At 43.7% G+C, this 25,839-nt stretch overlaps 1 protein-coding gene across 12 annotated transcripts in view; it reads left to right on the forward strand.

Annotated features, from left to right (window-relative positions):
* The window catches only part of FRMD4B (FERM domain containing 4B), a 236,393-nt gene that overhangs the window by 88,274 nt on the left and 122,280 nt on the right, over positions 1-25,839 (forward strand). For 7 of the 12 annotated variants that reach the window (XR_014560477.1, XR_014560478.1, XM_083723359.1 and 4 more), the window contains exon 1: positions 4,581-5,256. The exons of 4 other annotated variants lie outside the window; for them this stretch is intronic. Coding sequence is in view for 5 of the 8 variants with exons in the window: in XM_083723359.1 (XP_083579485.1) it covers positions 5,095-5,256 (162 nt within the window). In the remaining 3 variants the exon portion in view is untranslated. Of the gene's footprint in view, positions 1-4,189; positions 5,257-25,839 lie in introns of those variants that run through there. One more of the 12 variants, XR_014560476.1, reaches the window with a different exon arrangement.

Consider the following 25,839-nt stretch of genomic DNA (forward strand, 5'->3'; position numbering starts at 1 on the left):
CTGCACCTTGCCTCTTCAGAACAAACTAAGGAAGGCCCCAGTCCTGCAGAGTCCTATTGGTTACAGGACCTGGCTCCTACACGCACACCTGACACTTTCTATCCCAGAGCAGATTTGGAAGGTGCATAGTGGGAGAGGAGACAGGAGCACTCTTAGAAGTCATTCCACATATGAAGTGCTTTGGTTGCATACAAACCAAAGGATTGGACAGTTGGAAGGTTCCTTGGAGTATAACTAGTTCAACCCCTTGCTCAATGCAAGTGCAGCACCTCTTATAGCAGATTGCCACCTGGTCTCTGCTTAAATACCTCCAGCCTTGGTTTTTGATCAGCACCTGCAAAACTATTGGCTATTTGTATGCTGATGACTGCTAAGTGCAAAGATTATTCAGGACTGACCTTTGGAAATGTGAGTTGAGAGCATCAGGGTGGAAAATATATATTATTTATTCTTTTTAAAACAATTATATGTTGGTCCTAGAATTAAAACAATTGAAATTATCTCCACCCCCCACAACCCCTGCATTTTGTCTGATTTATATTTTGGCTTAAAGACGCTTGGGCTATTATGTACAATAAAGTGGTATGCATTTTTATATGCTAGCTAGTTCTTTATTTTGAGAATCTTAGTTGTCATAGTGCAGATGTTCTTTCTCACTCCTGTTGAAATTCAGTGAGCAAAAGCACGGTTAAATATAATATGTGTTGAAATAATGCTTGGGACTTGGAGTTCCGTTACTAAAATAGTTACTATTCTGCGTGTGACTATTAAAAATGATTGCAGTGTTTCATAAATGAATTGTTGGGGGGTGCCTATAAAGTTCAAGCCTCTGTGGTATTATTCAAAGCTCTATGAAGCAATCGTTATGTTAATAAAAAAAAAGTTTAATGAAGGCTGGGCAAAAACAAAACAAAACAGGTCATTGTGAGTTGTGATACACTATGCTGTGATGCCTGATTGACGGAGTCCAATCTGTACTTCTCTGTGATTTTACACACCTTTCTGACTTCACAGGAATGTTGTGTGAGGATAAATGAGATAAGAACTGTAACTACTTTGTACTAAATCAAGAGAGCATTTGACTGATTATGAAGGGCTACAACCTGCACAGAGCTCCAGAATTCGGGGTTAGAACACGGAACTTCAGAGACCAGTCCTGTGCATATTTGAGCTTCAGACCCCCTTTCCTGGTAGGAATGCCTACCATCAGCTTCTATAATAGGCAGGCAGAAAGAGGCCTCCTGATTGGCAAAACCAACAAACAACACCAAAAAGCCCACCATCACCATTTCTGATTCTCTCTATTCTCCCAGCTTCAGCTTGGTTACTAATCAAGACATATCCTGGATCCCAGATGGAAACCGGGATCTGTCCAGAGTAGTTCAAGACAGCCCCAGATGACCTCAGATCAGATTGGATTGAGTGTACCTGGAGTGATCCGGAGCAGTCAAAAGTAGGGAGGCAATTAAACATGTGACTAAGCAGCCAGGACAATGGGGAAGAAGAAAAATAAGCAGGGTAGACTCTCTGCCTACATCTCCTATCTACCACAGCTTGCTGCGTGTTTAATAAAGGTGTATGTCAAGGCCATAACAGGTCCCAGATATCAGTGTTGCAAGGCCCCAGATATCAGTGTTGGGTCTAGCTCGAATCTGGGCCTGATCAGGATCACCAAATTGGGCTCAAAGGTGGCGGTGGTCTGCCTCCACAGAAGGAGGCAGTGTGCTTTTGAATACCAGTTGCAGGAAACCCCAGGAGGGAAGAGGGCTCTTGTGCACGGGTCCTGCTTGTGAGCTTCCCATAAGCATCCATTTGACCACTGTGAGGACAGCCTGCTGGGCTAGATGTGCTTTTGGCGTGCCCTGAATCTGTGGTTCTATTAATGCAGCCTAAAAACGCATTCACCTCTTTTGCAGCTGCATCACTCAGCTGATCCATGTTCAGCTTGTCAATAACTATGATTCCAAGATCCTTTTCACATGTACCACTACCAATCCAATCTCTGCATTTGATTTGTTGTTGTTCCTGCTGCTGTTGCCTAAAGGCAGAACTTTGCATTAGTCTCTGACTTTTCCCAGCCCAGTTTTTCATTCTGATGTGTTAGGTGTTCCATGAAAGTATCTTTGGCTTCAAAATGTGATTTGGGAAGCAGCCTCTTTTTTTATTTATATGCAAGGAAATGCCAGGGGGTTATTGGATTTATCTCAGTATTTCTTTGGGGGTGCATTAGGTCACCATTCCTTCAGTAAAATTATTGCTGTTTTCTTGCTCGTATGTGTTAATTCAGCTGGTTCCAAATTTGTATAAATGTTCCCCTTTCCCAAAACGAAGTCTGATCAGGTATTATGTAGCATTTTAATGAAAAAACACAAATAGCATAAGTAACAGGCAAATTTGAGGCATTAGACAATTACAGATGTCACTGTTGATCAAATATAGGTATTGTGCTCATCAACTTACATAATAAAGTTTTTCTGGCCCTCTGAATGGGTTTTCTTTTCCTTGGACCTTGATTCCTAGAAAGCAGAACCAGATTTCTAGGAATGTATCCACATTAAAATGTAAGAATGTGACAATTCATCTCATATTTCATAGAATCAGAATTGTAGAGTTGAAAGGGACCTGAGGGTCATCTAGCCCAGCCCCCTGCGATGCATTCAAACAACATTCAAAAGATAATTAAAACCAACAGTAAGCAAAAGGATGCAAACATCATGCCAGCCTACTATATGTCCAGATAAAGGCAAAGGGACCCCTGACCATTAGGTCCAGTCGCGGACAACTGGGGTTGCGGTGCTCATCTGCCTTTATTGGCTAAGGGAGCTGGCATTTGTGGCCAGCATGTGGCCACCATGACTAAGCCTTTTCTGGCAAACCAGAGCAGCACACGGAAATGCCATGAGTGGTACCCATTTATATCCTTGCACTTTGACGTGCTTTCAAACAGCTAGGTTGGCAGGAGCAGGGACCGCGCAACAGGAACTCACCCTGTTGCAGGGATTCAAACCGCCGACCTTTTGATCGGCAAGCCCTAGGCTCTGTGGTTTAACCCACAGTGCCACCCACGTCCCTATATGTCTGGATAGGGTTGGCTTAAAGAAAAATGTTTTAAGCCAAGGCCGAGAAGAGTACATTGAAGGTTCATGCCTGGTGTCAACAGGCAGGGAGTGCCAAGTTATTTCTTCTTGTGCACAAAAGAATGGACTTGTGTCCAAAAACATGCAGGGAATTTGACTGAATGTTAGGAAGTGGCATGGTGCCACTCAGTATCCGTTCCTTAAGGCTTCTATTCCAGCTCCCTCCTCTTTGTCAAGATCCAGTGCAGTGTAATGGTTACACCGTCGGACTAAGACTTGGGAGTTCATAATCCCCATTTGGCCATGAAGCTCACTGTGTGACCTGGGGCCAGCTCAGCCTAACCTACCTCGCAGGGTTGTTATGGGGATTAGGTGAGGCAGGGGAGAACCAGGCACTCGAGCTCCTTGGAGAGAAAGTGGGATAGAAACGCAACAAACAAAAATCAAATTGAGTCTGCCTTGCACTACAGTGGTACCTCGGGTTAAGTATTTTATTTGTTCCGGAGGTCCGTTCTTAACCTGAAACTGTTCTTAACCAGAAGCACCACTTTAGCTAATGGGGCCTCCCGCTGCCGCCGCACGATTTCTGTTCTCATCCGGAAGCAAAGTTCTTAACCTGAAGCACTATTTCTGGGTTAGTGGAGTCTGTAACCTGAAGCATATGTAACCCGAGGTACCACTGTGCTGTGGTCCTCCTCAGCCACTTTCTGCGTCTGTATTGCAACCTAGACAGTTTATTTTCACTGTTTGGTAGGGAAACGGTTCAAGGAAAGCCATGTCTTGCCCCGCCTTCTGCAGTACCTCAAAAGCTTAGAAAACTCCAAATCCCATGAGTAATCGTTTAAAAAGATGAGTTTTCTTCCTCTCCTGCCAGTAACTAACAACTGCCCTCCCCACTTTAAAGCCTTACAGGGAATGGCCTGTAAAATGAAATGCAGTCGTCCCCACCCCCCTCCTTCTTCCCGTCTAGCATTAACGGTTTAATTCTCCAAAGGGCTGGGCTTTGGCAGCCTAATTTTATACCAACTACTGAGGCAAGCCTGGGATTCTCTTGTGGGCTATTATTTCACAGAGTGTTTATTTACTTGTGGCCTGCTTGGTGAAAGGGCTCGGCGTGCGTGAGGCGGCTCTGTTTTTCTCGTGCTCCGCATGCTGCGTTTTAATAGGATTACCGTCAGTTTAAACGGAGGAGAACCCAAATCGACGCTCATTTTTCTTAGCTAGCGAGGCGGCTTTCTCCGAGTGTGTGTGTTTAAAAGAGGGGGGGGGGCAGGAAACATTCACGAAGTATTTACAGTATTTACAGTATTCTCCTGCGCGTGAGGGAGGTTCTCGTCACAACCACAAGCAGATGATGTTTTAGGTTTCAAAAGTTCTGCGAGTTCTGTGTGTGTGTGAGAGAGAGACGGAAATAAATGTCAGGCCCCTTATTAACTGACTGGAAAAAAATGGTGACAGCGTTATAACTCCCCCCCCCCCCAAAGTTGAAGGTGGCTTATGAGGCCTTTCCTCGTGGGGGGAGCAAGCTCAGGAGTATTCAGATAAGCTACTCGTGTGTGAGAGAGAGAGAGGGAAAGAGAAAAAGAGACGCGCTCCCCGCTCACAAAACGGGTTAAACTTTTAATTAGAACCCGTAGTGGTAGCTGCTGAAGCTTAGCGGAGATTTATATAAGCTGTTAAGAAGGACACAAGGCTGGGCTGTGTGGAGCTACCGCCTCGGCTTCAGCCCTTGGCTGGGCGTCAAGCCGCGCCGGGGCAGCGTCTGGGAGGTCTGCCCAGGAAGCGGCGCGTGAATGAGGAGTTTGTGCGAGAGGCTCTGGCCACCGGCCTCTCCGCGAAGCGCGCCTCCCCTTGCTCGGCGCGGTGTAGCATGAGCCTGCAATAGCAGAAGGAGCGCCTTGTTGTTGTTGTTATTATTAACTGGACTGCTGAGAGCCAAGGCGCAAGGGAGAGGAGGAGGAAGAAGCGTGGCTCTGAGAAAGAGAGTGCGAGGGTCTCCCTCTGAAGTGGCAAAGTCATGGCTTCGGTGTTCATGTGCGGAGTGGAGGACCTGCTCTTCAGCGGGAGCCGCTTCGTCTGGAACCTGACGGTGTCGACGCTGAGGAGGTGGTACACGCAGCGGGTGAGGGGATGCCACCAGGCGCTGAGGACGTGGTGCGGGATAAGGGACGTCTATCAGGTAAAAAGGAAAGGAGGGGGGAGCCCTCAGGTGCTTTGGTTGTTCCTTCTTATTGCATAGCCCCCAAAGGGGGGGGGGGGAGAGAAACGGGGTGAGAAAGCCTATGTGCAACCAGCCCTAACCAACTCACCTGTGGGATGCTCTTGGATGAAGCCTGTATGTTTTCTATACATGCACAAGATAATAGTTAGCTTTTGGTTGGCTCTTATTAAAAAAAAATAAAGGGCTGGAAATGTTACTGTTTTATCCTTTTTTTATATAAACCCCTTTGAGGCTTTGTTGGTAGGTATCTCTGCTTCGAACTATGGAACTCCCTGCCACAGTGAGCCAGCGATGGCCACCAACTCGGTCAGTTAGCTCAGTCGGTTAGAGCGTGGTGCTGATAATGTCAGGGTTGCGGGTTTGATCCCCATAGGGGCCATGTGCATATTCCTGCCTTGCTGGGGGTTGGACTAGATGTCCCTTGGGATCCCTTCCGAGTCTACAATTCTATGGATGACTTTGAGAGAGGATTGGAAAAATTTGTGGAGGGAGAGGGCTATCAAAAACAGCTAGCTGTGGTGGCTATGCTGTGCACCTGAATACCAGGTGTTGGGAACCACAGGAGGGGAGAGGGCTCTTGTGCTCATGTGCTGCTCATTGGTTTCCCACAGGCACCTGGTTGGCCAGTGTGAGAACAGGGCGATGGACTAGATAAGCCTTTGCCCTGATCCAGCATGGCGATGGATGGATGGATGGATGGATGGATGAATATTGAATGAGAGGCATGTAGGCAAATTTATATTTTCATAGTCCCTGGAAAGATTGGCAATGTGGAAGTCCGAAATGCTAGTGTTTCTGTTTCCACATGACTGAATTGACTTCAGGCATGCACACTTTTAAAAATTGTAGTGGTTTCTGGAAACTTTTGCTGGGCAAAGTGCCCTCCAACGGTGTTTAAAATTGCTAATTGAGATTGATCGCCCTTTCCATCCCCTATGCCTTTCAAAAGGACAACCCTTCGCTGCCACCACATGCTTTTAAATCCAATGGGGTTAATTCAGTGCCTGCCCTTCACGTCCATCAAGCAAGCAGGCAGAGCATGCATGGGGCATGAAACTTATTCATGATCCCACATTTACTCTGTTTCCGCAGTGATTATTTATGGGCCCTTATGCTGGTAATTTGGTTGTATATTGGATAGGGAGAGGTATAAATATTGAATGTGTTCTTCCAATAACTCTTTCCTCTCTCCACCCCATTTCATCCTTGGTTTACCAGTCGGACAAAAATCCAGCAGATACCTAGAAGTGCTGCAGAGCGATGGCATATACTCTACTGTGATCGTTTTAAAGCTAACACAATTGTTTTTGTCATCTGTATTTTTTATAAAGCAGTCCACAAGGCATTAGGTGCAGTCTTCTTACTCTCCCCAACTGCTCTGTGCAATTTCCATTCAAAAGAGCTGTTTCATGTGACAGGAGAATTGTTTTGAAATACTCAGGCTGCTGTTGTGAATTTCCGTGCATGCCTGTGATATTGAAAGGGAACGCATGGGTGGTTCAGTGAAGGATCTCTTGAGATTATAGTACTTAATGTACAATATGTATAATGTGACCTTCTGTGGCCTTACAAAGCTAGCTTGTGCCCTTGAATTGCAGTTGGAGTAGGGCATCCAGCTGATTGGCCTTTGTTCCTTATATAATAGAGCATGAGACTCTGAATCTTAGGGTTGTGGGTTCGAGCCCCATGTTGGGCAAAAAGTTTCCTGCATTGCAGGTGGTTGAACTAAATGATCTTTGTTGGTCCCCTTCCAACCGTATGATTCTGTACACCAGGAGTAAAAGGTAAAGGTAAAGGGACCCCTGACCACTAGGTCCAGTCGTGGCCAACTCTGGGGTTGCGGCGCTCATCTCGCTTTATTGGCAGAGGGAGCCGGCTTACAGCTTCCGGGTCATGTGGCCAGCATGACTAAGCTGCTTCTGGCGAACCAGAGCAGCGCATGGAAATGCCGTTTACCTTCCCGCTGGAGCAGTACCTATTTATCTACTTGCACTTTGATGTGCTTTCGAACTGCTAGGTTGGCAGGAGCTGGGACCAAACAACAGTAGCTCACCCCGTCATGGGGATTCAAACTGCTGACCTTCTGATCAGCAAGCCCTAGGCTCTGTGGTTTAACCCACAGCGCCACCCGCGTCCTGTACACCAGGAGTAGGGAACCTTTTTCAGCCTGAGGCCCGCATTCCCCTGTAGTCATCTTTTTGGGGGTGCCACGTGCAGTTGGGCAGGTCCAGAGGCAAAAGTGGGTAAAGTAATGAATGTAGGCTTGGTCCATTGAAGGCTTGGTCCCTAGTCAAGACCAACTGAACCTCAGGGATCATACGAACCAGCAGAAGTTCCCATCAGAAGAGCTTGGTGATCAGGCAGTTCTTATATTCGTTGGGCCCAACCTCTTTAGGGCTTTGTGAATAAACACAAGAACACTGAACCTGGCTCAGCAGCAAATTAGCAACCAATGCAGTGCTCTCTGCAAGCAGTAGCCTTCTCCTGTGAGCAGTGTGGCTGCTGAATTCTGCATATTAGTTTATCTCCCAGACCAGATACAAGGGCAGTCCCACATAAACCATGTGACAGTGGTCAAGTCTGCATGGACCACTATGGTCAGGCTGTTTTGCTCCAGGAACCATCATAGCTGGCATAGCAGGTGGAGCTGGTAAAAAGCACTCCGGGCCATTAAGTCATTGTGGCTTCATGTATATGCTTAGCAAACACATGAGGGCTCCAGGTTGATGAATTCTGCCCCGTTTCTTACACGGCTGCAAGTGAAGCTAAATTGTATGTGTGTGGTTCCTCCCACAGCCATCCTCCACAGGATCTCTTGATGGGATAGTGGCAGGTTAGGTGGTGTTGGAACAACGTTGCAGTGGCAACTGTGAGTTTGTTCTGACATTTGGTCCCTTTTGTGGCCCACTGTCCTCCCTTGCCCTAAAGTGTGTCCCTGGCCTTTTTGCCCAAGTATCACATTATCAACCCTGCCTCCTTGTACAGTTTGGGACTATTTTTGTTGTATACTCTTTTCACTCTCATTCTGGAATATTAGAACTCTTTTAGAATCTAGCATGTATTCATTTTGTCCTGAGCTTCCTAGCTTCACAGAAGATAACGAGTAGGGAATCTGTTGTTTTGAGCTATTCTTCTTACTATGTGATAAGAAATGATCCAGTTCCTAACCTAGTTCAGAGTTCGTCTTCCTTGAGATGAACATGGGGGGGGGGGATTGTTCCCAGGTAGCCACATTTGTACTGCTGCTTTATACCAGGTCAGACTATTTGTCAACCTAGCCTAGTATTGTGACTTATGACTAGTAGCATCTCCACAGGTGTTTCAGGATACTAGTGGGATCAGCTTCACTCAAAAGGTGTGGTTCCATAGATGTGTAAAAAGAGCCCTGTTCTGCTATTTGTATGAATGCGCAATGGATGTGGGAGTGTGCGTGCCAGCTCAGCCCTCAGTGCCCCCCTACATAACAATCAATCCATGCTCCTGTTTTCCCAACTTCTGGAAGTGGAGTTTGAAGATCTGCAAGATTAGAACCATATTTGGAACTCCCTCCCATTGTAAATCAGACAGGTGTTGTCTTTTATCTTTTTAGCAACATGCAACAACTTCCTTTTCCAACAAGCCACTTAAGTGGAGTCTGTACTATATATATATATATATATATTGTAAGTTGATGTTTCTTATTGCCAAATTGCTTTGACGTGTTTTATGGGAAGCAATACACAAAGAAATTAATAGCGCTCAGGCAAATACAATTAGAATCCTCCCTTTGATTAGGAACCTAGACTGCATGAGATTTGCATACATTAATCATATGTATAGAAGCAAATTTTAGAAATAATTTATGCCATTTAAATAGAAATACAGCAAATAATCCCCAATAATTGGGAAAGCTATGCCTAGGTGACCTGTGCTTGCTCAGTCTGCTGCTAAGGTGCTAACTGTAAGACTTTCGCAATATCTCCTTATGGTCCTTTACCTTTAAGCCACACTCGGAGCTGCCCCCTATAAAGTAGGATACACAACTACCCTAATCATACAGTGTTCCAAAATGCAGTTAGAATCCCCATTAAGACGCTTCAATCAGAGTACCACTCTGGCTGTGGTACCAAAGGACATGCATGCTTCCAGCCTGGGGCAAGGAACCGGTGGCCCTCCAGATGTTTTTGGACTCCTGGGCACCATTGGCTCCCACCAGCATGGCCAGTAGTCTAGGACGTTGGGAGCTGTAGTCCAACAATATCTGGAGGTCCTCATGATCTGGAGGGCCTGACATAAAACAAGGTCCCTATATCTTTTCACCCGATCTTAGCAGACAGAGTACTTCTTTCTGTCTAGAAAGAATAGTGGTGCGACCTCAAACTTTCCCTTATGTGCTCCATACAAAATAGAGCAGCATGTCCTCAGAAATCTGCATTGGAAGGTGCTGATGAAGAGTTGGCACACAGGGTCTTTGCAATCCTGGCAGGGTCCTTTGCAAGTCAATAAGAGCTAATACTAATAGTATTAGGATTTGGCCAGACTCCCAAATAAAGCCTGGAGGTTAGAAGACTCCAGGAATGTTATCCTCTTGTTTAGAAGGTCATTTTTACCTCAAGAGACAAACAGATGCCAACCTTTCCTAGTATGAGTGCAGTGGGGTGTCCCTCAACTTTGGAAGCCTTCGGGCATCTTTAGGGAAAACAATGTTCACCATAAGAGTTAGCTCCTCAAATTTCTATAGTTTATCTAACATGCTCAGGACACAATTGTCCTTATTTTGTTGTTTGGGTGACTCTACAGTTTACTACTGATTCCACTGATGAGCAGGAGTGTGGAGGGTTGGTAATGATTCTTTCTTTAGGAAGTGGGAGGTTCAAATCCCTCGCTCACCAGTCATGTGCCAGGCTCAGTGCAGCCCATACATGCTTAATATTTTGCCCTGATCAAATCTGAAACATTGGTACTGACAAGGATAGAACGTGTTGGCAAATAACAGGACAGAAATAAGGTCAGCAGCAAGGAAGGTTGGTGGCTGCAAGTAGGAAGATGCCTTGGTGTGTATATGAACATATGACGCTACCTTATACTGAGTTAGCCCATTGCTCCACCTAGCATAGTACTTTGCTTGAACCCCAGTCTACCACTGGGGAGACAGACCACTGGTGCATCTGGCCCAGGATTGTTTCTCTTCACCCAAAGTGGATCTCCACAATCTCAGTAGTCCTACACAGTGCTATTATCTGATATCCTTCAGGTGAAGCTTTTCCTGCAGGCAAATCATGCCCTTTACAACCATGTTACAGTCCCTTTGGGAGAGTGACCATGCACAGCACAATAACAATATACAGTAGTTCTTCTGTATACAGTGAAATAGTGTTTTTTTCCAAGAGGTCTTCCTGTTGGATTAATCTGGGGCAGACTACATAAAGTACCCCATTTGTGGGATGTCACTGCAGAAGAGTAACGAGGCAGCAGGAAAACTGTGTGCCTGAACAGCTTTAGATTTGGTGATGGCTGACCTAAAGTTGTTGAAATGGAACTGGCGTTCTGTAGAGAGCGGGTGGAGGGAGCATACTCTGAAACCAGGAAGGTTGTTTCTTCTAGGTCAGGTGGAGAAACTGCTGACAAAGTACTTAAGCACAGTACATAAGCTTGGCAGTGTGCACACATTTGCTCGAGACCTAACTTGTGAAAGAGGAATAAAGAGAGAAATAGGCAATTTCTGCTTCCTGTAACTCAGACTCCGTTAGCTTGGACAGCTGCACCATTAACATTTCCTCTGTCACCCCACCCTTGATTAATTTTCCAAAATGATATTGCACACAAAAAAGGGAAGGTCTTTGCAATTCTTTTTCCAGATGGAAGAGAGAAATTGTTAGGTCTGAAACACCCAATACGAGATGTAGGGTAATGGGGCGAAGGAATGTCAAAGGCTAGTTTACTCTTTGACTTTCAAGATTGCTCAGACCTAAAATTCTGAGACAGCTGTTAGTTCATATAGGATGTTTGCAAAGTCTGTCTTAGCCCCCTTAGCTGCTGCTGCTATAATAATTTTATGTTGAATTCCACTAGATGCCTCCTTTATTTCAAGGTAAACTCCCCTTTTTGAAATCATTTCATCTATATGTGTAATTTGGAGTGTACTAATTAGAAGGTCTTTGCAGCAGTTTGGAATGCTTTACGTGTGTGTGGGAAATCCCTAATTGATAAAAAAAGCAGTGTTTACCAATGCTGCAGTGTCTTACAACCTGATCTCAATTTTGTTTAAATTTGGAATCAAGCTCCAGTGTGTTCTGTAGGGCTTGCTGTCTTGAGTGTTTGTGTTGTGCATTTGTGTTGTTCCAAGTATTCGGAACATCATATGCCATGGGATAATGTACAAGCCCATGTCCAATAGGTTGTAAGCTATATTGAGGCAAATGTTTGATTAACATTAACTATTGGTTAAGTGCAAAGAATTGCCTAATTAGAAAGGTACCTCAGTCTGTAGAGCTTGTGGAATCACCTTTGGAGGTGAGTTCAGGCAGCGGTTCAGCTAGACGCATGGGTCCTTCCCTCTCTATTGTTCTATAGGCATTACAATTTGAGTATCCTTTGTTTTGAAAGGAAGATGTGGAGTTGGGTAAAACCTTCCAGGTCTTGCTGCATCCTCTGACATGGACCCTGGAAGAGAGGGTGTAGGGGAGCCTAGAGACCCCCCCTAAGATTTGCCATGGTCCCCTATCCCTTTCTAACAGAGGCACATTCAGTAAGGGTTGATGTTGTAGTCAAGGCTAATAATGAATAATGAAAAGTGAGAGGTGCCATCTATTTTCTGGGATCACACCATTTTGCGTGGTTGGAAGCAGAGCTTTTTTGTAGAGGGAGGAGCTGAGGTGAGTTGAGCACTAATTTGTGGTGTTGGGGGTAGTGAAGAAGAGACAAATCTCTGAGAATCAGTGAGCTTCTAATTATTACCGTATTTATTTACCGTCCTATAATATTAATGGACTGTCTTTTCTCAGACCTTGGGCACTTAATTTCTCAGTTGAACACACTCACTTTTTAAGCGCAGGTATGGAAACTGCACAGCTAGTAATACTCCTATGCTTTCTTTCCACATCTATGTCCAAACTTTAGTGCCAGAGAGTTTCCAAGCAGATCAAAGAAAAGTTTGGGCATTACAATAGCTCTCTTTTAAAATAATAATAATAATAATAATAATAAAGCGGTGTCTGACTGTCCATGATTTTCTTTCCCTTTGGTGAATGAATCATTAGAAATCATTAGAACACATTCTGAAATAATGAAAATAAATCAAGTAAGTCCTAATTTATGGTTAAACTTACTTTGCTCATTCAACTGCCTAAAAACTACTCTCAGACTATTTCAGCTCTGTATATTTCCACTTCAGTTTGCTTTTGGGTGGTGATGGTTAGACTGAATAAAATGATGTTTTGCATTGCCCCTCCTTCCCCATTTCAGGACAGATTTCATTTCCAGACTGTGAATTTCATCTCATTTCCTTCATGGCACTGCACGGGCCAATTTAAAAACAGTGCTGCCTTATGCACTGTGCATTTATGTAATATATTCCTTTGCTGACGTTGTTCGCAAGATATGTTAGATTTCACAAGCAGTGAATGAAGCGTTTGAAAAGTATTTTTAAAGAACTGCCTTAAGAAAGTTGGTGAATATTTTTATCTTCATAGAAAAGGAATATGGTTTTCTATAATTTATTTCCTTCCATTTATAGCTGTCCCTATATTGGCTATTCAGAGTGGGAAACCATAGTTCGACATGCCCTAATTTCAGCTGACCAGCAACAGTTCTCTGCAGAGTCAATTCTTAAGGTACTTTCTAGGCCCTGGCACATAGCGCTTGCAGAGTGGGGAAGGGGCAGTACTAGCAATTTAGAGGCTAGCAAGTGTATTATTCCACAAGCTTTCATGGATTATCAGGAATGATGCATCTGATGAAGTTGACTTCAGCCCCAAATATATTGTGCCACATTGAATTGGCTAGTCTGTAAGCTTGTATGTTGAGCATGCTGCTTTATGGTAGTGAGTTATGGGCAACTAACAACCAAACTATGTAACAGATCAGCCTTCCCCAATCTGTTGCCCTCCAGATGCTTGGGGTAACAATTCCCATTGCTTCAAGCCAGCATGGCCAGCCAACAAAGATGATGGGTAGTCCAAAACATCTGTAGGACAGTATGTTGGGAAAAATTATAAAAAAAGGAAGAGATCTTCTCTTAGTATCTTGGACTCAAGGCATTGACGAAGAGAACTCGAAGCTCATTCACATGCTGGACTTCATAATGCTTAAAGGTGTTCCGCTCCATCAGTAGGCAAGCCAGTGAATCCTGAATTAGCTGCAATTTCTGGACAGTTATCATTGTCTTGCAGTGAGTAATGATAAAACAAATTTCAAGTCTAAGCTGTGCCCACTCTACATACCAAAGCAATATATTACTTAAGCATTAAACACAGATATACCGATATACCGATAGAAACATTTAGGAGTAGAGTAGTGTCAAACATTTTGGAAGCAAAGGAGAGGGTTAAGGCAAGTCATAGTCCCTCTAATCTTATTGTGTGTGTCATGTACCACCTGTTTAGTTTTCGGATCCCCAGTATGGACACCTTTTTTTTAAAGGGGCTTCCTCAATTTTTTGCCAATCAGGAACATGTTGAGCTTGTAATGACATCACAGGAAGAATTACCCTCACCATGAAATACAGGATTTCCACATTTTTATCTTGCTTTGTGAGCTTCCCAAGAAACTTTATTAACTTGGTGTGCTTTGTGGAGGAGTATGCAGTCGTCGTCATCCCCCTCCCAAAACAAATCCCCCCTTTGATGATGATAATAATTTTTTTTTATTTATTTATACCCTGCCCTTCCCGGTTGGGGTCAGCTTCAGGACTGGGATGCAATACAGTTGCCCCTGGATTCTTGGAATTACTCCTGCATGTTAAGCATATTATGAGATAGGCCATGCAAATGACACTAATCAAGTAGAAATCCTTCAGCAGTTGGGACGGTTCCTATTCCAAGTTCAAGCATAAAGCCTTGGTATAAATCGAACTTCAAACTTCCTGGATCTTCAATTAATAGCTTTTTAAAAAAAAGCAGCGCTCAGCTTCAAAATATTACTGCATCATTCAGTATCCCAATTATGCTGAACCTTAATGCCAAGTTGTAACAGGGAAGACTACCATGTCATAATTAGTCATTGGTAATTCCACTGATCTCCTGTACAGATGGCACATTGTCGCTGATTGCAAAGAGGATAATGCTGTCAGTGCTGGGAAACATTATCTTCTGCTTCCTATGCATGCACACTTTTCTCTCTTTGTCTTCAAACCAATTGCTTATTCAGATCTGCAAATTTTGCCTCAACGTTTGGGTTAGCTCCTTGTTTTTGCCTTTACTCTTTTATTTTAATTTTATTTTCCAAGAGAAACATGTCATTTCTCAGATGAGAACATTTATTATGTTCATTAGGTGTTGGGAAAACAAATAGCATTGCGAAACTCCTACCAGAGCATTATCTCATCATTTTGTTGCTTGACCAGGGGAAGAACAACTTTGTCCTTGGATAACGTTCTCAGAAATCCCTAGGATATCGGGCCCAAAGATGACTGCAGTAACTAGGACATTTACTAGGATATATGCCAATAGTGAGTTCATAGAATTGTAGAGTTGTAAGGGCCTCCAAGGATCATCTAGTCCAACCCCCTGCGATGCAGGGATCTCAACTAAAACATGCACAGCCAATCCAGCTTTTGCTTTAAAAACCTCCATTGAAGGAGAGTCCACAACCTCCTGAGGGAGTCTGTTCCGCCGTTGAAGAAGAAGAAGAAGAAGAGTAGTAGTTGTAGTAGTAGTAGTAGTAGTAGTAGTAGTAGTAGTAGTATGGATTTGATATCCTGCTTTATCACTACCCGAAGGAGTCTCAAAGCGGCTAACATTCTCCTTTCCCTTCCTCCCCCACAACAAACACTCTGTGAGGTGAGTGAGGCTGAGAGACTTCAGAGAAGTGTGAATGGCCCAAGGTCACCCATGTGGAGGAGCGGAGACGCGAACCCGGTTCCCCAGATTACGAGTCTACCGCTCTTAGCCACTACACCACACTGGCTCTCCTGGCACAGTTCCTGAAACACAGTATTTCTCAAACTTGGGTCTCTAGCTCTTGCAGGACTACAACCCCCATCATACTGGTCATGCTAGCTAGGGATGATGAGAGTTGTAGTCCAACAACAGCCAGATACTAAAGTTTGAGAAATACTGGCAGACATTCATAAGTGTTGTGATATACGGGTTGAACTGGGGACTTTGGTGCTTGCCACAGTTTGGATGGTAACCCCTTAGAGGAGGCCAATCACACAGTGATCAATCTGATTGCCATGTGCTTAGCTTCCACTTAAAATATTGTAGCAAGGCTTGCTGTTGGATCTCTGAATGGCCAATGCATTATGTCCAAAAATAAAATTTAAAAAAATCTGCAACATTTTTTAGCTGTAGCTGTAAACAAGCTAGTTTTTCCATTTCTGAGGTACCAACAGTTAAAGCACAAAGTGGCAGTCATGGTCAGCCAGACTTCACAGCTAGAATAGCAGGCATGGAGCTTCGTCACCATGACCTGCTGTGTCAACAATTGTACCCTTGGCTGGCACCACATCTCTCTTTTTGTTTATGGTAATGATGGCACAGATGCTGCAGCATCCAGCTGTCTACTCTGGCTGGCTGTAGAAAATCAACAGTGTTAGTATTTTCTAAGCCATCTCCTCCCATATGAATCAGCCCTTTTGGTCAGATGAACATCGGAGGCCCTTGTCTGTGTTCCTCCACCATCTGAGGTGCAGGCAGAGCACACTAGAGACAAGCCTTCCCAGTCATTGCATCCAAAAGAGGCTTCATCTGCCTTTTGTGTAAGCAGTGAAGATGTGGCAGTTTCACTGGGCCTCTGTGAATTGTATGTTCATTGATTCATTGGCCATCTGTCATGGATGCTCTAGTTGCGATTCCTGCATTGCAGATGGTTGGACTAGGTGACCCTCAGGGTCCCTTCCAACTCTACAATTCTGTGATTTCAGATTCATCAGCTCCCTTATGTTTTTATACTTGGGGTTTTGTTGTCTTACATGGCAAACCTATACATACATTGGAAGTAAGGTCGCTTCCAGTAAACCAGTTTATTTGAGCACTCATCCTGATTTGCTTGCAAAAAGGTTAAACCCACATTGTCAGTGAGAAAGTACAATGCCAGGTTCCATGTGAGATGGCAGTGTGATCTAGTGGAAAGATTGTGGTAGAAAAAAACAACTTTGAAGAATGTAGCGCACCCAAAAGTGCAACGTAACCTAAAATAACTTTGCTATCTCATTCTGAAGGACCTAACAAAAACCTGCCATACAAATAATTGTTGCCATTTATGCTAGCAGCAGCTTACTTAGCAATAGTTAGAAACTAGAAGTTGAGGACAGACTTATCTGTTGCATTCTACTAAAATCAACATATGGGCCATCCCCCCTGGCATTCACACATAGAATTCCAATGTCTGGAGGAAGGGGGAAGTCTCTGTGTGTATAGGCTTAGTTCCAAATTGCATGGAAGCCTATATACATGAGGACTCTCTCCCTCCCTTGTGACATTTATTTTCCATTTGTGTGGACACTTAGGGGAGGGATTATTCAGAATGTCTCCACTTCCTGCTAGAGTAGGAAGTACATGTTAACCATGAGCAGAATGCCCAGACAGAGCTGTTGGTTTCAGCTGATCTGGAATATCACTTTGGTTAAAAAAAACTGACACCTGAAATAAGGGCAGTGAAAAGGCAAGCAGAAACTGCTCACTTCTTTGGAGCATGGTTCTGTTTTACTGACTTGGTTAACAAAAGAGAAGGATGAGTATGTATGGAACACCATGGAAACATTGGGTTCATGTTAATTTTAGACCTAGGTTGGTCTTCCCGGATGACTGTATAGCACAGGGAGTCTTGGTTGGTCATTTATGTAATGGTGCCTCCTTTTATCTGTTAATTGCTAAAATTACTTCATTGCCAGTCTTTGTCTACATTGGACTAGATGCATTTATATGTATGCTTTTCTTGCTGATGCTTTATTGTTAATAGTTTCAGGGTGTTTCATGGGAAGTGATTAATAAAAGAAATATAAATAAATAATATCCACGCCACACTTTTTTACTGTGCATTCTGCCTTAGCACTGCTTATCAGCTGGTTGGAAGTGAGCAGAACTGGTGCTATTGCTTCTGCTAGAGCCAGTGCATCAGGCCTGTGGACTTGTCCCTTAATTCTCTGAAATATTTCCTCTTCCAAACAGTTTTCCAGGTGGAATTCCCCATCAAGCAGTAGTACTCCCGTTTGTATTCCCGCTGCCTGAGTTTCTGACGTCTGCCTAGTCTTCTTACCTGCTGTGTAGGAGGGCTTCTGGCAAATCTCCTGCTCAGCCAGTTCATTTGTTAATACACACAAGAAGTAGGGCACAGGATCAGAGGATCACGTAGGAGTAAGTGGGGGAGCATGTCAGGGCAGGAGAGAGCCACAAGGTGATGCTGAGGGAATTCGTAGATTATCTGAGAAAAAGGCTGAGTCTGTTAGAAGTGGATGGAACAAAGATGGCATTGTGTTCTCATTGACTAATAATTCACCTGAGATTCTTGCGGGTGGGGTGGGGGGACAGCTGAAACCTCTCTGAAGGCTACATTTGCATTCCCTCCTCTAAGAGGACTGCATTGTTTGCTGTTATCCAAAGAAGGGCATTTTGTTTCAGTTTTAATTCAGTGTTTTCTTTTAACCTATTTTCTTTAGGTGTCCCAGGTGATTACTGGTCCTCCCGCACCTTTCCCATTTTCTCTGTTTCCCCCCTACAGTGTTCTCTATATCTCCATCTCTCAGCTACCTCCTCCTTTCCCTTGTTTACTGGTCTGACTGCACCCCGTATCACCCCCTTTCTCACTGTACCCACAGCATGCTTTCTCTTTGCTTTGCATCCTTTCAGGTCTCTCTACACTGCCGTCTGTTGCTCATCCTTTTTTCTCTGTTCCTCATGATTACTGTTTTGTTCCCCACGCTTATCCCTGCTTCATGATACTTGTTTAAACTCAAAACTCAACAGTTCTTGCCAAGCCTTAGAACTACACATGGCTGTTGTTTTGCCTCCACTGTTGAAGGCAGTATGTTTCTGAATACCAGAAACTGCAAGGGGACAGACAGTGCTGTTGTACTCGGGTTCTGCTTTGGGGCTTGCTATAAGTATCTGGTTGGCCACTGTGAGAAGAGGGTGCTGGATTAGATAGATTAGGCTATTCACCTGATCCAGCAGGCTGTTCTTATGTTCACATGGGGAGAGTTTTCCCTGTCCAGCACAACCCTGGTAAATACGGTACTCTGCTGAGCAGGCAAAGGTCATAGTCTTAATTGGGAGAGAAGGGATTCCCTCCAAATTAAAAATGAATATGAAGCAAGGCAGTTTGCCCATTTCTACCCATGTTTGTTCCAGTGTTTGATCACTTGTGAAAACAAAGGATGTGTTTGGAGACAGGAGGCAGGCCACTTCCCATCTAGCACTTAGCTTTGAATGTTTCTGTTACACCTATGAATGTCTGTGTATTGGTATAATTCATTACATACGTCAGGGGTGTGGAACCTGTGCCCTAAGATGTTGCTAGACCACAGTTCATGTCACTCTCAGCCGTTATGAGCAATAGTCAGGAGTCTAGCTATCCCAAGGTCACCTAGCAAGATTCATGGCCAAGTGTAATCTGAACTCAAGAGGTTTGTGGATGTTTTGTAATGTCTGGTACCTACTCAAAAGTCCTCTACCATAACACATGGGATTACCACTTTCAGTAGTACTAAAAGTGCAAGATAGGGCTGAGCTATTAGATTTCAATTTTCTTTGCATTAGTACAGGGTTTCCCAAACTTGGGTCTCCAGCTGTTGTTAGACTACAACTCCCATCATCCCTAGCTAGCAGGATCAGTGGTCAGGGATGATGGGAGTTGTAGTCCAACAATAGCTGGAGACTCAAGTTTGGGAAATCTTTCATTAGTATATAGCAGAGGTGGGGAACCTCTCTGGCCTGCAGGCCTGATTAGGCCTGGTGCAAGGTTGTTTTGTCCAAGCCACACATCCATACTCTACACCTGACTTCATATGTAATGCCAGGTGTGCAGCAGATAAAGACACACCTTCTTGCAAAAAGTGGAATTAGTCTGCAAAGTTTTATGCCTTTGCAAGAACCAACAATCTGCTGATTGCCAGCACCTGCAGAGCACTATTAGTTTCCTCAGAACCCAGTTGCATCCAGTCTCAAAGCTGTCATCCCAGTCTCAGGAGCCATCATTGCAGTCTCTTAAGGTCTGTCATTCCCCATGTGCTCTACCCCTGTAATCCATTCCATTTCTTTCCAAGATCCATTCCTTGCTTTGTTGGTAGCTTGCATTTGTTTTAGTAGTCATGTCAACTGGCATTTACAAGCTGCCTTATTTTCTCTGGGCCTTTGGATAGCTCCCATAGTTCCCAATGAGTGTTTTTTGTCATCTGTTTTTAGTACATCCCATACCTGAACTGCTATGCTCAGCTGGTGAAGATTTAACTTGTAAATGGCTTAGAGTTGGCCCCTTTTTGGTGTGGGCTTGATGTTTGTTCTTTATTTTTTAAAATTATTATTATTTCCTCTGCACAGGTGGCACATTTATTGCACACATGTATTTTCCATTTTGGTTCTAGGAGAGGAAAACAGTGTTTGTTCAGTGGAGGCAGGGAGATTTCTAAAATTACTGCCTATTAGCTGGCGAAGTAGGTTGAATGGGTCTGGCAGAATGCTGCTTCTCCTGAAACTAAATGTAATGAGAGTTAGAATAACTATTTGCAGGTATTGAATGTTGGAGATGCATGTACTTTAAAAATATTTGGTTATCATATGCAATAAGTATTATAATTATTCTTATTATAATAATAATATGCAATTATTAGTTGATTGATTGGTCGGAATAATTGAACAGCATATTTTAAAATATCTGCCCCTGATGATGGACAACTTTTTTAAAAAATGTTATTAATTTGAATACTAGTACTCAGGCAAAATTTCTTTCACAAAGGAGGGGAAAGCAGGTGGCGCTGTGGATTAAACCACAGAGCCTAGGACCTGTTGATCAGAAGGTCGGCGGTTTGAATCCCCGTGACAGGGTGAGCTCCCTTTGCTCGGTCCCAGCTCCTGCCAACCTAGCAGTTCAAAAGGACATCAAAGTACAAGTAGATAAATAGGTACCGCTCTGGCAGGAAGGTAAACGGTGTTTCCGTGCGCTGCTCTGGTTCACCAGAAGCGGCTTAATCATGCTGGCCGCATGACCCGGAAGCGAGATGAGCGCCGCAACCCCAGAGTCGGTCACAACTGGACCTAATGGTCAGGGGTCCCCTTTACCTTTACTAAATGTATACAGGTTTAACTGATTAATTAGCTGATTAAAAGTCATATCATTCATTGATTCTGGGTGACAGCTGAAATAGATGGTTCAGTATTGTTGAAAGTCTGTGAGTTAATCTCTCCCTATTTTCTTTGGGGAAAAGGAAGCGAACCAATATTTTTGTTCCTGATCCCTATAAGAGGAACAGTCCTGATCTAAAATTGTTATTACTATACTGCAGTTATTTATGCAATTCATATAACATAATCAGAGTGGCTAGGGCAACCAAGCCAGATGGGTGGGGTATATATAATTAAATTATTAAGCAAATGACAGAAAATATCAGAAGTTTCTCCTTTTTGGTTGCTCTGTGCTATTAAGATTATGAACAACTAATTAACTACCCAAGGGGGAATCGGATAATAACATGCCATATAAATAAGTTTTGAAAGAAGAAGCAGGTGCATGAACTGAATTCGCTCTGCCTCTCTTTCTGTCCAGCTGAGAGCCCTAGAAAAGCAGGGCTCTCCGAGTTGTGTGTATGTGCACAGGGTCTTCAGGAACTTGTACCAAATGCATGTGGGGAATTTCGGAATTTCGGGTGCCCCAGCAGCCCCCAAAGTTCGAGCGTCCTCCGGTATGCGCAGCTCTGGAAAAGGTATTTCTTCTCCAGCGTGCTGCAGCGATATATATCAAATGATATATGCACAATAATCTTCTAGCATAACATCTTCTAGCTAATCTACGTATTTATTCACACACTATATACAGACAAAGGAATCATGGTGTCCTCTCTCTCTCCAGCTCCGAGAGAAGAACAAATAAAAGCAAAAGTACAGTAAAATAGTACATACAGTGGAAGAGATCAGACTGTCTTTTGTTCCCATACTCTTCCCAGACAGGCATGTGATTTACACCAATCTCATCAGCAGCATCAGAGGCGTGAAATACTAACAGGGAATGGGACACAGCCCCATAAGCATGACTCTGCCCCTCGCATTCAGCTGTGAAATTTGTGGTGTTTGGATACTCCTCAAGCGTCGAGCAATTGTGCATACATATGCAAATCTTGCAAATGTGAACCTAGACTAGAGGCTTGCACTGCCAAGCTCTGGAGCATCTCCACTCAGCTGCTCCTGCTCCTTACTATTGCAACCTGTTCCCTTGTACATTTTGAACACGCAATGGATGTAAAGATGGAGCAACACCCTCTACTTTCCTTATGATCTCCCTTTGTGGTGATTGATGCTAGAGGGACAGAGCAAGTGAAATGGCAGTGGTGAGGAAGAGCACCCCCTGAGCGATGGGAGCCCTCTAAGAGCTTCTTGCCCATGAGCTCCCCACAATTTGGGCTGAACACTGCTTCTGCCTGATGTTGCTTAGGGGTGAATACACTTGCACCGGGGGGGGGGGTAAACTTTGGCCTTCCAATTGCTGCTGGATTCCAATTCCCATCAGTCCTAGCCACCATGGCCAATGGTCAGGGATGATGGGAGTTGTACTACAACAACATTTGGAGGCCCACAAACTAGCCACCCCTGACGTACATACTTGCTGCATGAGGAGAAATGTTCATTTGGCAACCTTGTATTTGCATTGAACCCACATAGTGATTTGCACTGGAATTATAGGGGGAGTTTGTTTTTGGAAGTGTTTTTTTTTTTGGGGGGGGGAGGTGAGGCTGGAAATGATAAGGGGCAAATAACTATTGCAACGGGACATCTTAACAATAAAAGTTCTCAAGTTTGATTGCCTCCCATTCTGTACAAATCTTTAATATCTCGTGCCGCCTTGCTCACTGGGGAAAGCTTTTGTTTCTCAATCTGTAATCAAAGCAACAAACAGTAAGGTCATTTCCTAGAGATTACATGGCAACGGAAGAAAGTCTGGGACTGTGTGAGTCTCTGCTCCAAATAGCTTTTATTTAGGTGGGGGAACACTGTCGCTCTTTGCATTGTACCTTCCGCACTTCATGCAGCCCTTTAAAACCTACCAGAGTGTGTGGTTTGGAGGTAAGATAAATTTATATGAATTTCTTTTTCTGAGGCATATTATTGTGCTGGTTGTTGTAAAGTGGCCTAAATTAAATAACTTCAGAGTAAAACTGCTGCAAAGAATGGTATTGAATATTAGACAATAATTGCAAGTTCTACGTGAAGATCATGCTTGATTCCTCTTGTAGAACATGGGAGGGAGGATAGTCGGTAGAGCCTGAGACTCTTAATCTCAGGATTGTGGGTTCAAGTCCCACGGTGGGCAAAAGGTTCCTGCATTGCAGGGGTTGGTCTAGATGGCCCTTGTGGTCCCTTACAATTCTGGGATTCTAACTGTTGATGTACGTGGAGTGTAGAGGTGTTTCTGTGTTTGCTCTGAGTACAGTAGTTATTGCTCTTGTTGCAAGCATTGGGTTTGTTACTTTGTGAAAAAGTTCCATCTCTCTTGGTCCCAGTCATCACTCAGGTTATACTTTCTGGTCTCAGATTCAGCGTGTTTGCACATTTTACAGTGTTGGAACTCTTCAGAGGAGAATGATTTTACATGAGGTTACGGCAAGCTAAGAACTACCGGTATTCCAAAGATCCAGATGCCTCTTTTCATTTTTTGTAACCCTTCAACGTCTCATGAGTGATATCTGCTCTTCCCTTGTCCCCCATTTCATCTGATGCAATGCTTGGCACTGGGAGGTGCAGTGGCAGGCACTGAGCTCATTAGCAGCCTCTTAGAAAGGACCCTTTGATCCACACCCTTATTGAAAGGTTGAAATGAGTCATGGAAGTTCAGTCCTGTCAGATCCATTTGCATCCTTCTCAGTATGCGTGTGTGAAAGACAGCCAAAGTGCCATACCAAACCATCAAGATGCAGCTGCCTGATGATCAAACCATAAACCATTTTAAAACTCTTCTAGTCCAACAGATAGCATTATAATCCCTTGACTAATTTTGAGACATGAATCTGGAGGGGGAGTAACAGTGTAGCTCTAGGTGGTAATTGCTTCAGAAAGATGAACACTGCATCATCATTAATGCCCTAAAGAATGTTCCCCATATCAGATACTCCTAATACGGGCTTTCGGGTGTCAGCAATAGAAAGCACGAAGAAGCAGAAGCGATTAGTGTCTGTATAGAGTTAGCAAAACACTTTAGCAAAATATAAATTATAATGGGTGCAAAACTCTGATGTGGAAAGTTTAGTGTCTACGCTGTTCATTATGAAGATACAGCAGTTTAAGTAGAGGCAGGGGTAAGTGATCTGCTAAAGGTTTGGAGTCAATAGAAATTATGGAAATGCAGCTCAGGGTCCCGCACTCCCAGGACGGTTACTTAATTCCTGGCTCTGTCTTGCCGCCTGTCAGCAGCAAATATAACTAGGGCTGCTGCCTTGTTACTACAGGAATTATCCAATCTCATGTCATTACCCAGGAGATTTAGCAATAACTCTACGCAAGATACTGGAACAAAACATGTTCATGAGCTTTTGCCTGGTTACTATGGCTTGCAGTACAACCAGCATTGTATGGGAAGAGTGTGCCGAGCACAAGCTTTAATTAATTTGCAGCACTACTGGCAAGGAAAGCAGATGTACACGAAGTATTTCACTGGCTCAGTATTTAGAGCTATCCTCTTTGGCAATCACTCATAAGATTGTCTTCCATAAACACGGTTTTAACAGTGAGTCCGTAAGTGACTGTGGAGGCCAATTCTGGATCCACACATCCTTCCACAGTGGGGACATTGGTTTCTGGGTGGGAGTTGATCACGGTGTGGATTTGCCAAGCGTGCCTTCCTCATAGCACATTTCTCCCTTGCGTCCTGAGTTCGAGTGTCTTCAAAGCCCATGACACCTTTGATAAAGGCTGTTCTCCAACTCGAGCGCTCACAGGCCAGTGTTTCCCAGTTGTCAGTGTTTATACAACTTTTTTTTTTAGATTTGCCTTGAGACAGTCTTTAAATTTCTTTTGTTGACCACCAGCATTACGTTTTCCATTTTTAAATTTGTAATAGAGTAGTTGCTTAGAGCTATCCTATCAGGCTTCTAATTATGTTCTTAACTTGTAGCAGTTGAGGGATGTATGTCTGTGTTTGTGTGTATGTGATATAATATGATATGTGTGGTGTTCATTTCTTTTCTGTGCTTTGTTTGCAGAATATAGAGTTGCCATATTTCAAAAAGTGAAAGTCCAGAAATATTTCAAAAAGTGAAAATTTATGGGGGTTTGTGGGGTTTTTGGCAAAGTCTAAAAAAAGAAAAGAAAAGAGTTTTGGAGCTGCTTTTTTAAAAAAAGAAATTGCCAAAATCTACACTAACAACATGGGCTGCCATATGTCCTGATTTTTCTGGACATTTCAGCGATTTTTGCCCAGACGCAGTTTACGGGGGCTGAATACTGACTATCTTCAGGAAATTCCAGACATATGGCAACTCTCGTAGAATACAACAATTCCAGCTTTCATTTAGGGAAACAAAATTTCCAGTCCTTATAGCCACAGTGGGAAAAAAATCACAAATGTCTGGCAAAATTTCAAAAGCCCCCAAGGGGAGTTAAAGATGGTTTCCTTTGAGACCACAAACAACTAGTATTTGATTTGCAGTTTCCTGGAGCTGAGGGGCTTGAGTGGCTGGGGCAACCCAGCCAGATGGGCGGGGTATAAATGATAAATTTTTTGTTGTCATCTGCCATGCCCATGCTTCAATCTAGTAGATATTTCCCTGTCGAAGCCATGGTGACAGATGGCAGAGCGTTTTAAATATGTGGGGGCCACAGAACAGTGTAGTAGGAGAAATAATCTAAAGTGCTAGAGAGGTGGGTTGCTGGTGCCTTACATGCAGTGCAGTTTTTCTAGAAAAAGAGGTGCCAGAACTCACCATGAACGCCTTCCTTGTTCTCTTAAAATGGCCATGGTGTGCCCACTTGAGAGGTGCTGGAACTGAATTCCAGTGAGTTCCGGCTGAGGGGGGCAGGAAAAAGCCCTGCTCACATGATTCTTTATAATTTGTTTATGGCTGACTTCTACCTCCACCCCAAAGAGCTACCTGTCAAATTGCTCCAAATCCCAACAGTTCATGGAGCCCTTCCAAAAAAAAATATGGCAGCCTTTTAAAACTTTGTACTTTGAAACAGAATAAAAGTTCTGCAGAAAAAGCAA

This window comes from Podarcis gaigeae, assembly GCF_964106915.1.
Source record: "Podarcis gaigeae genome assembly, chromosome: 2".
Classification (NCBI taxonomy): Eukaryota; Metazoa; Chordata; class Lepidosauria; order Squamata; family Lacertidae; genus Podarcis; species Podarcis gaigeae.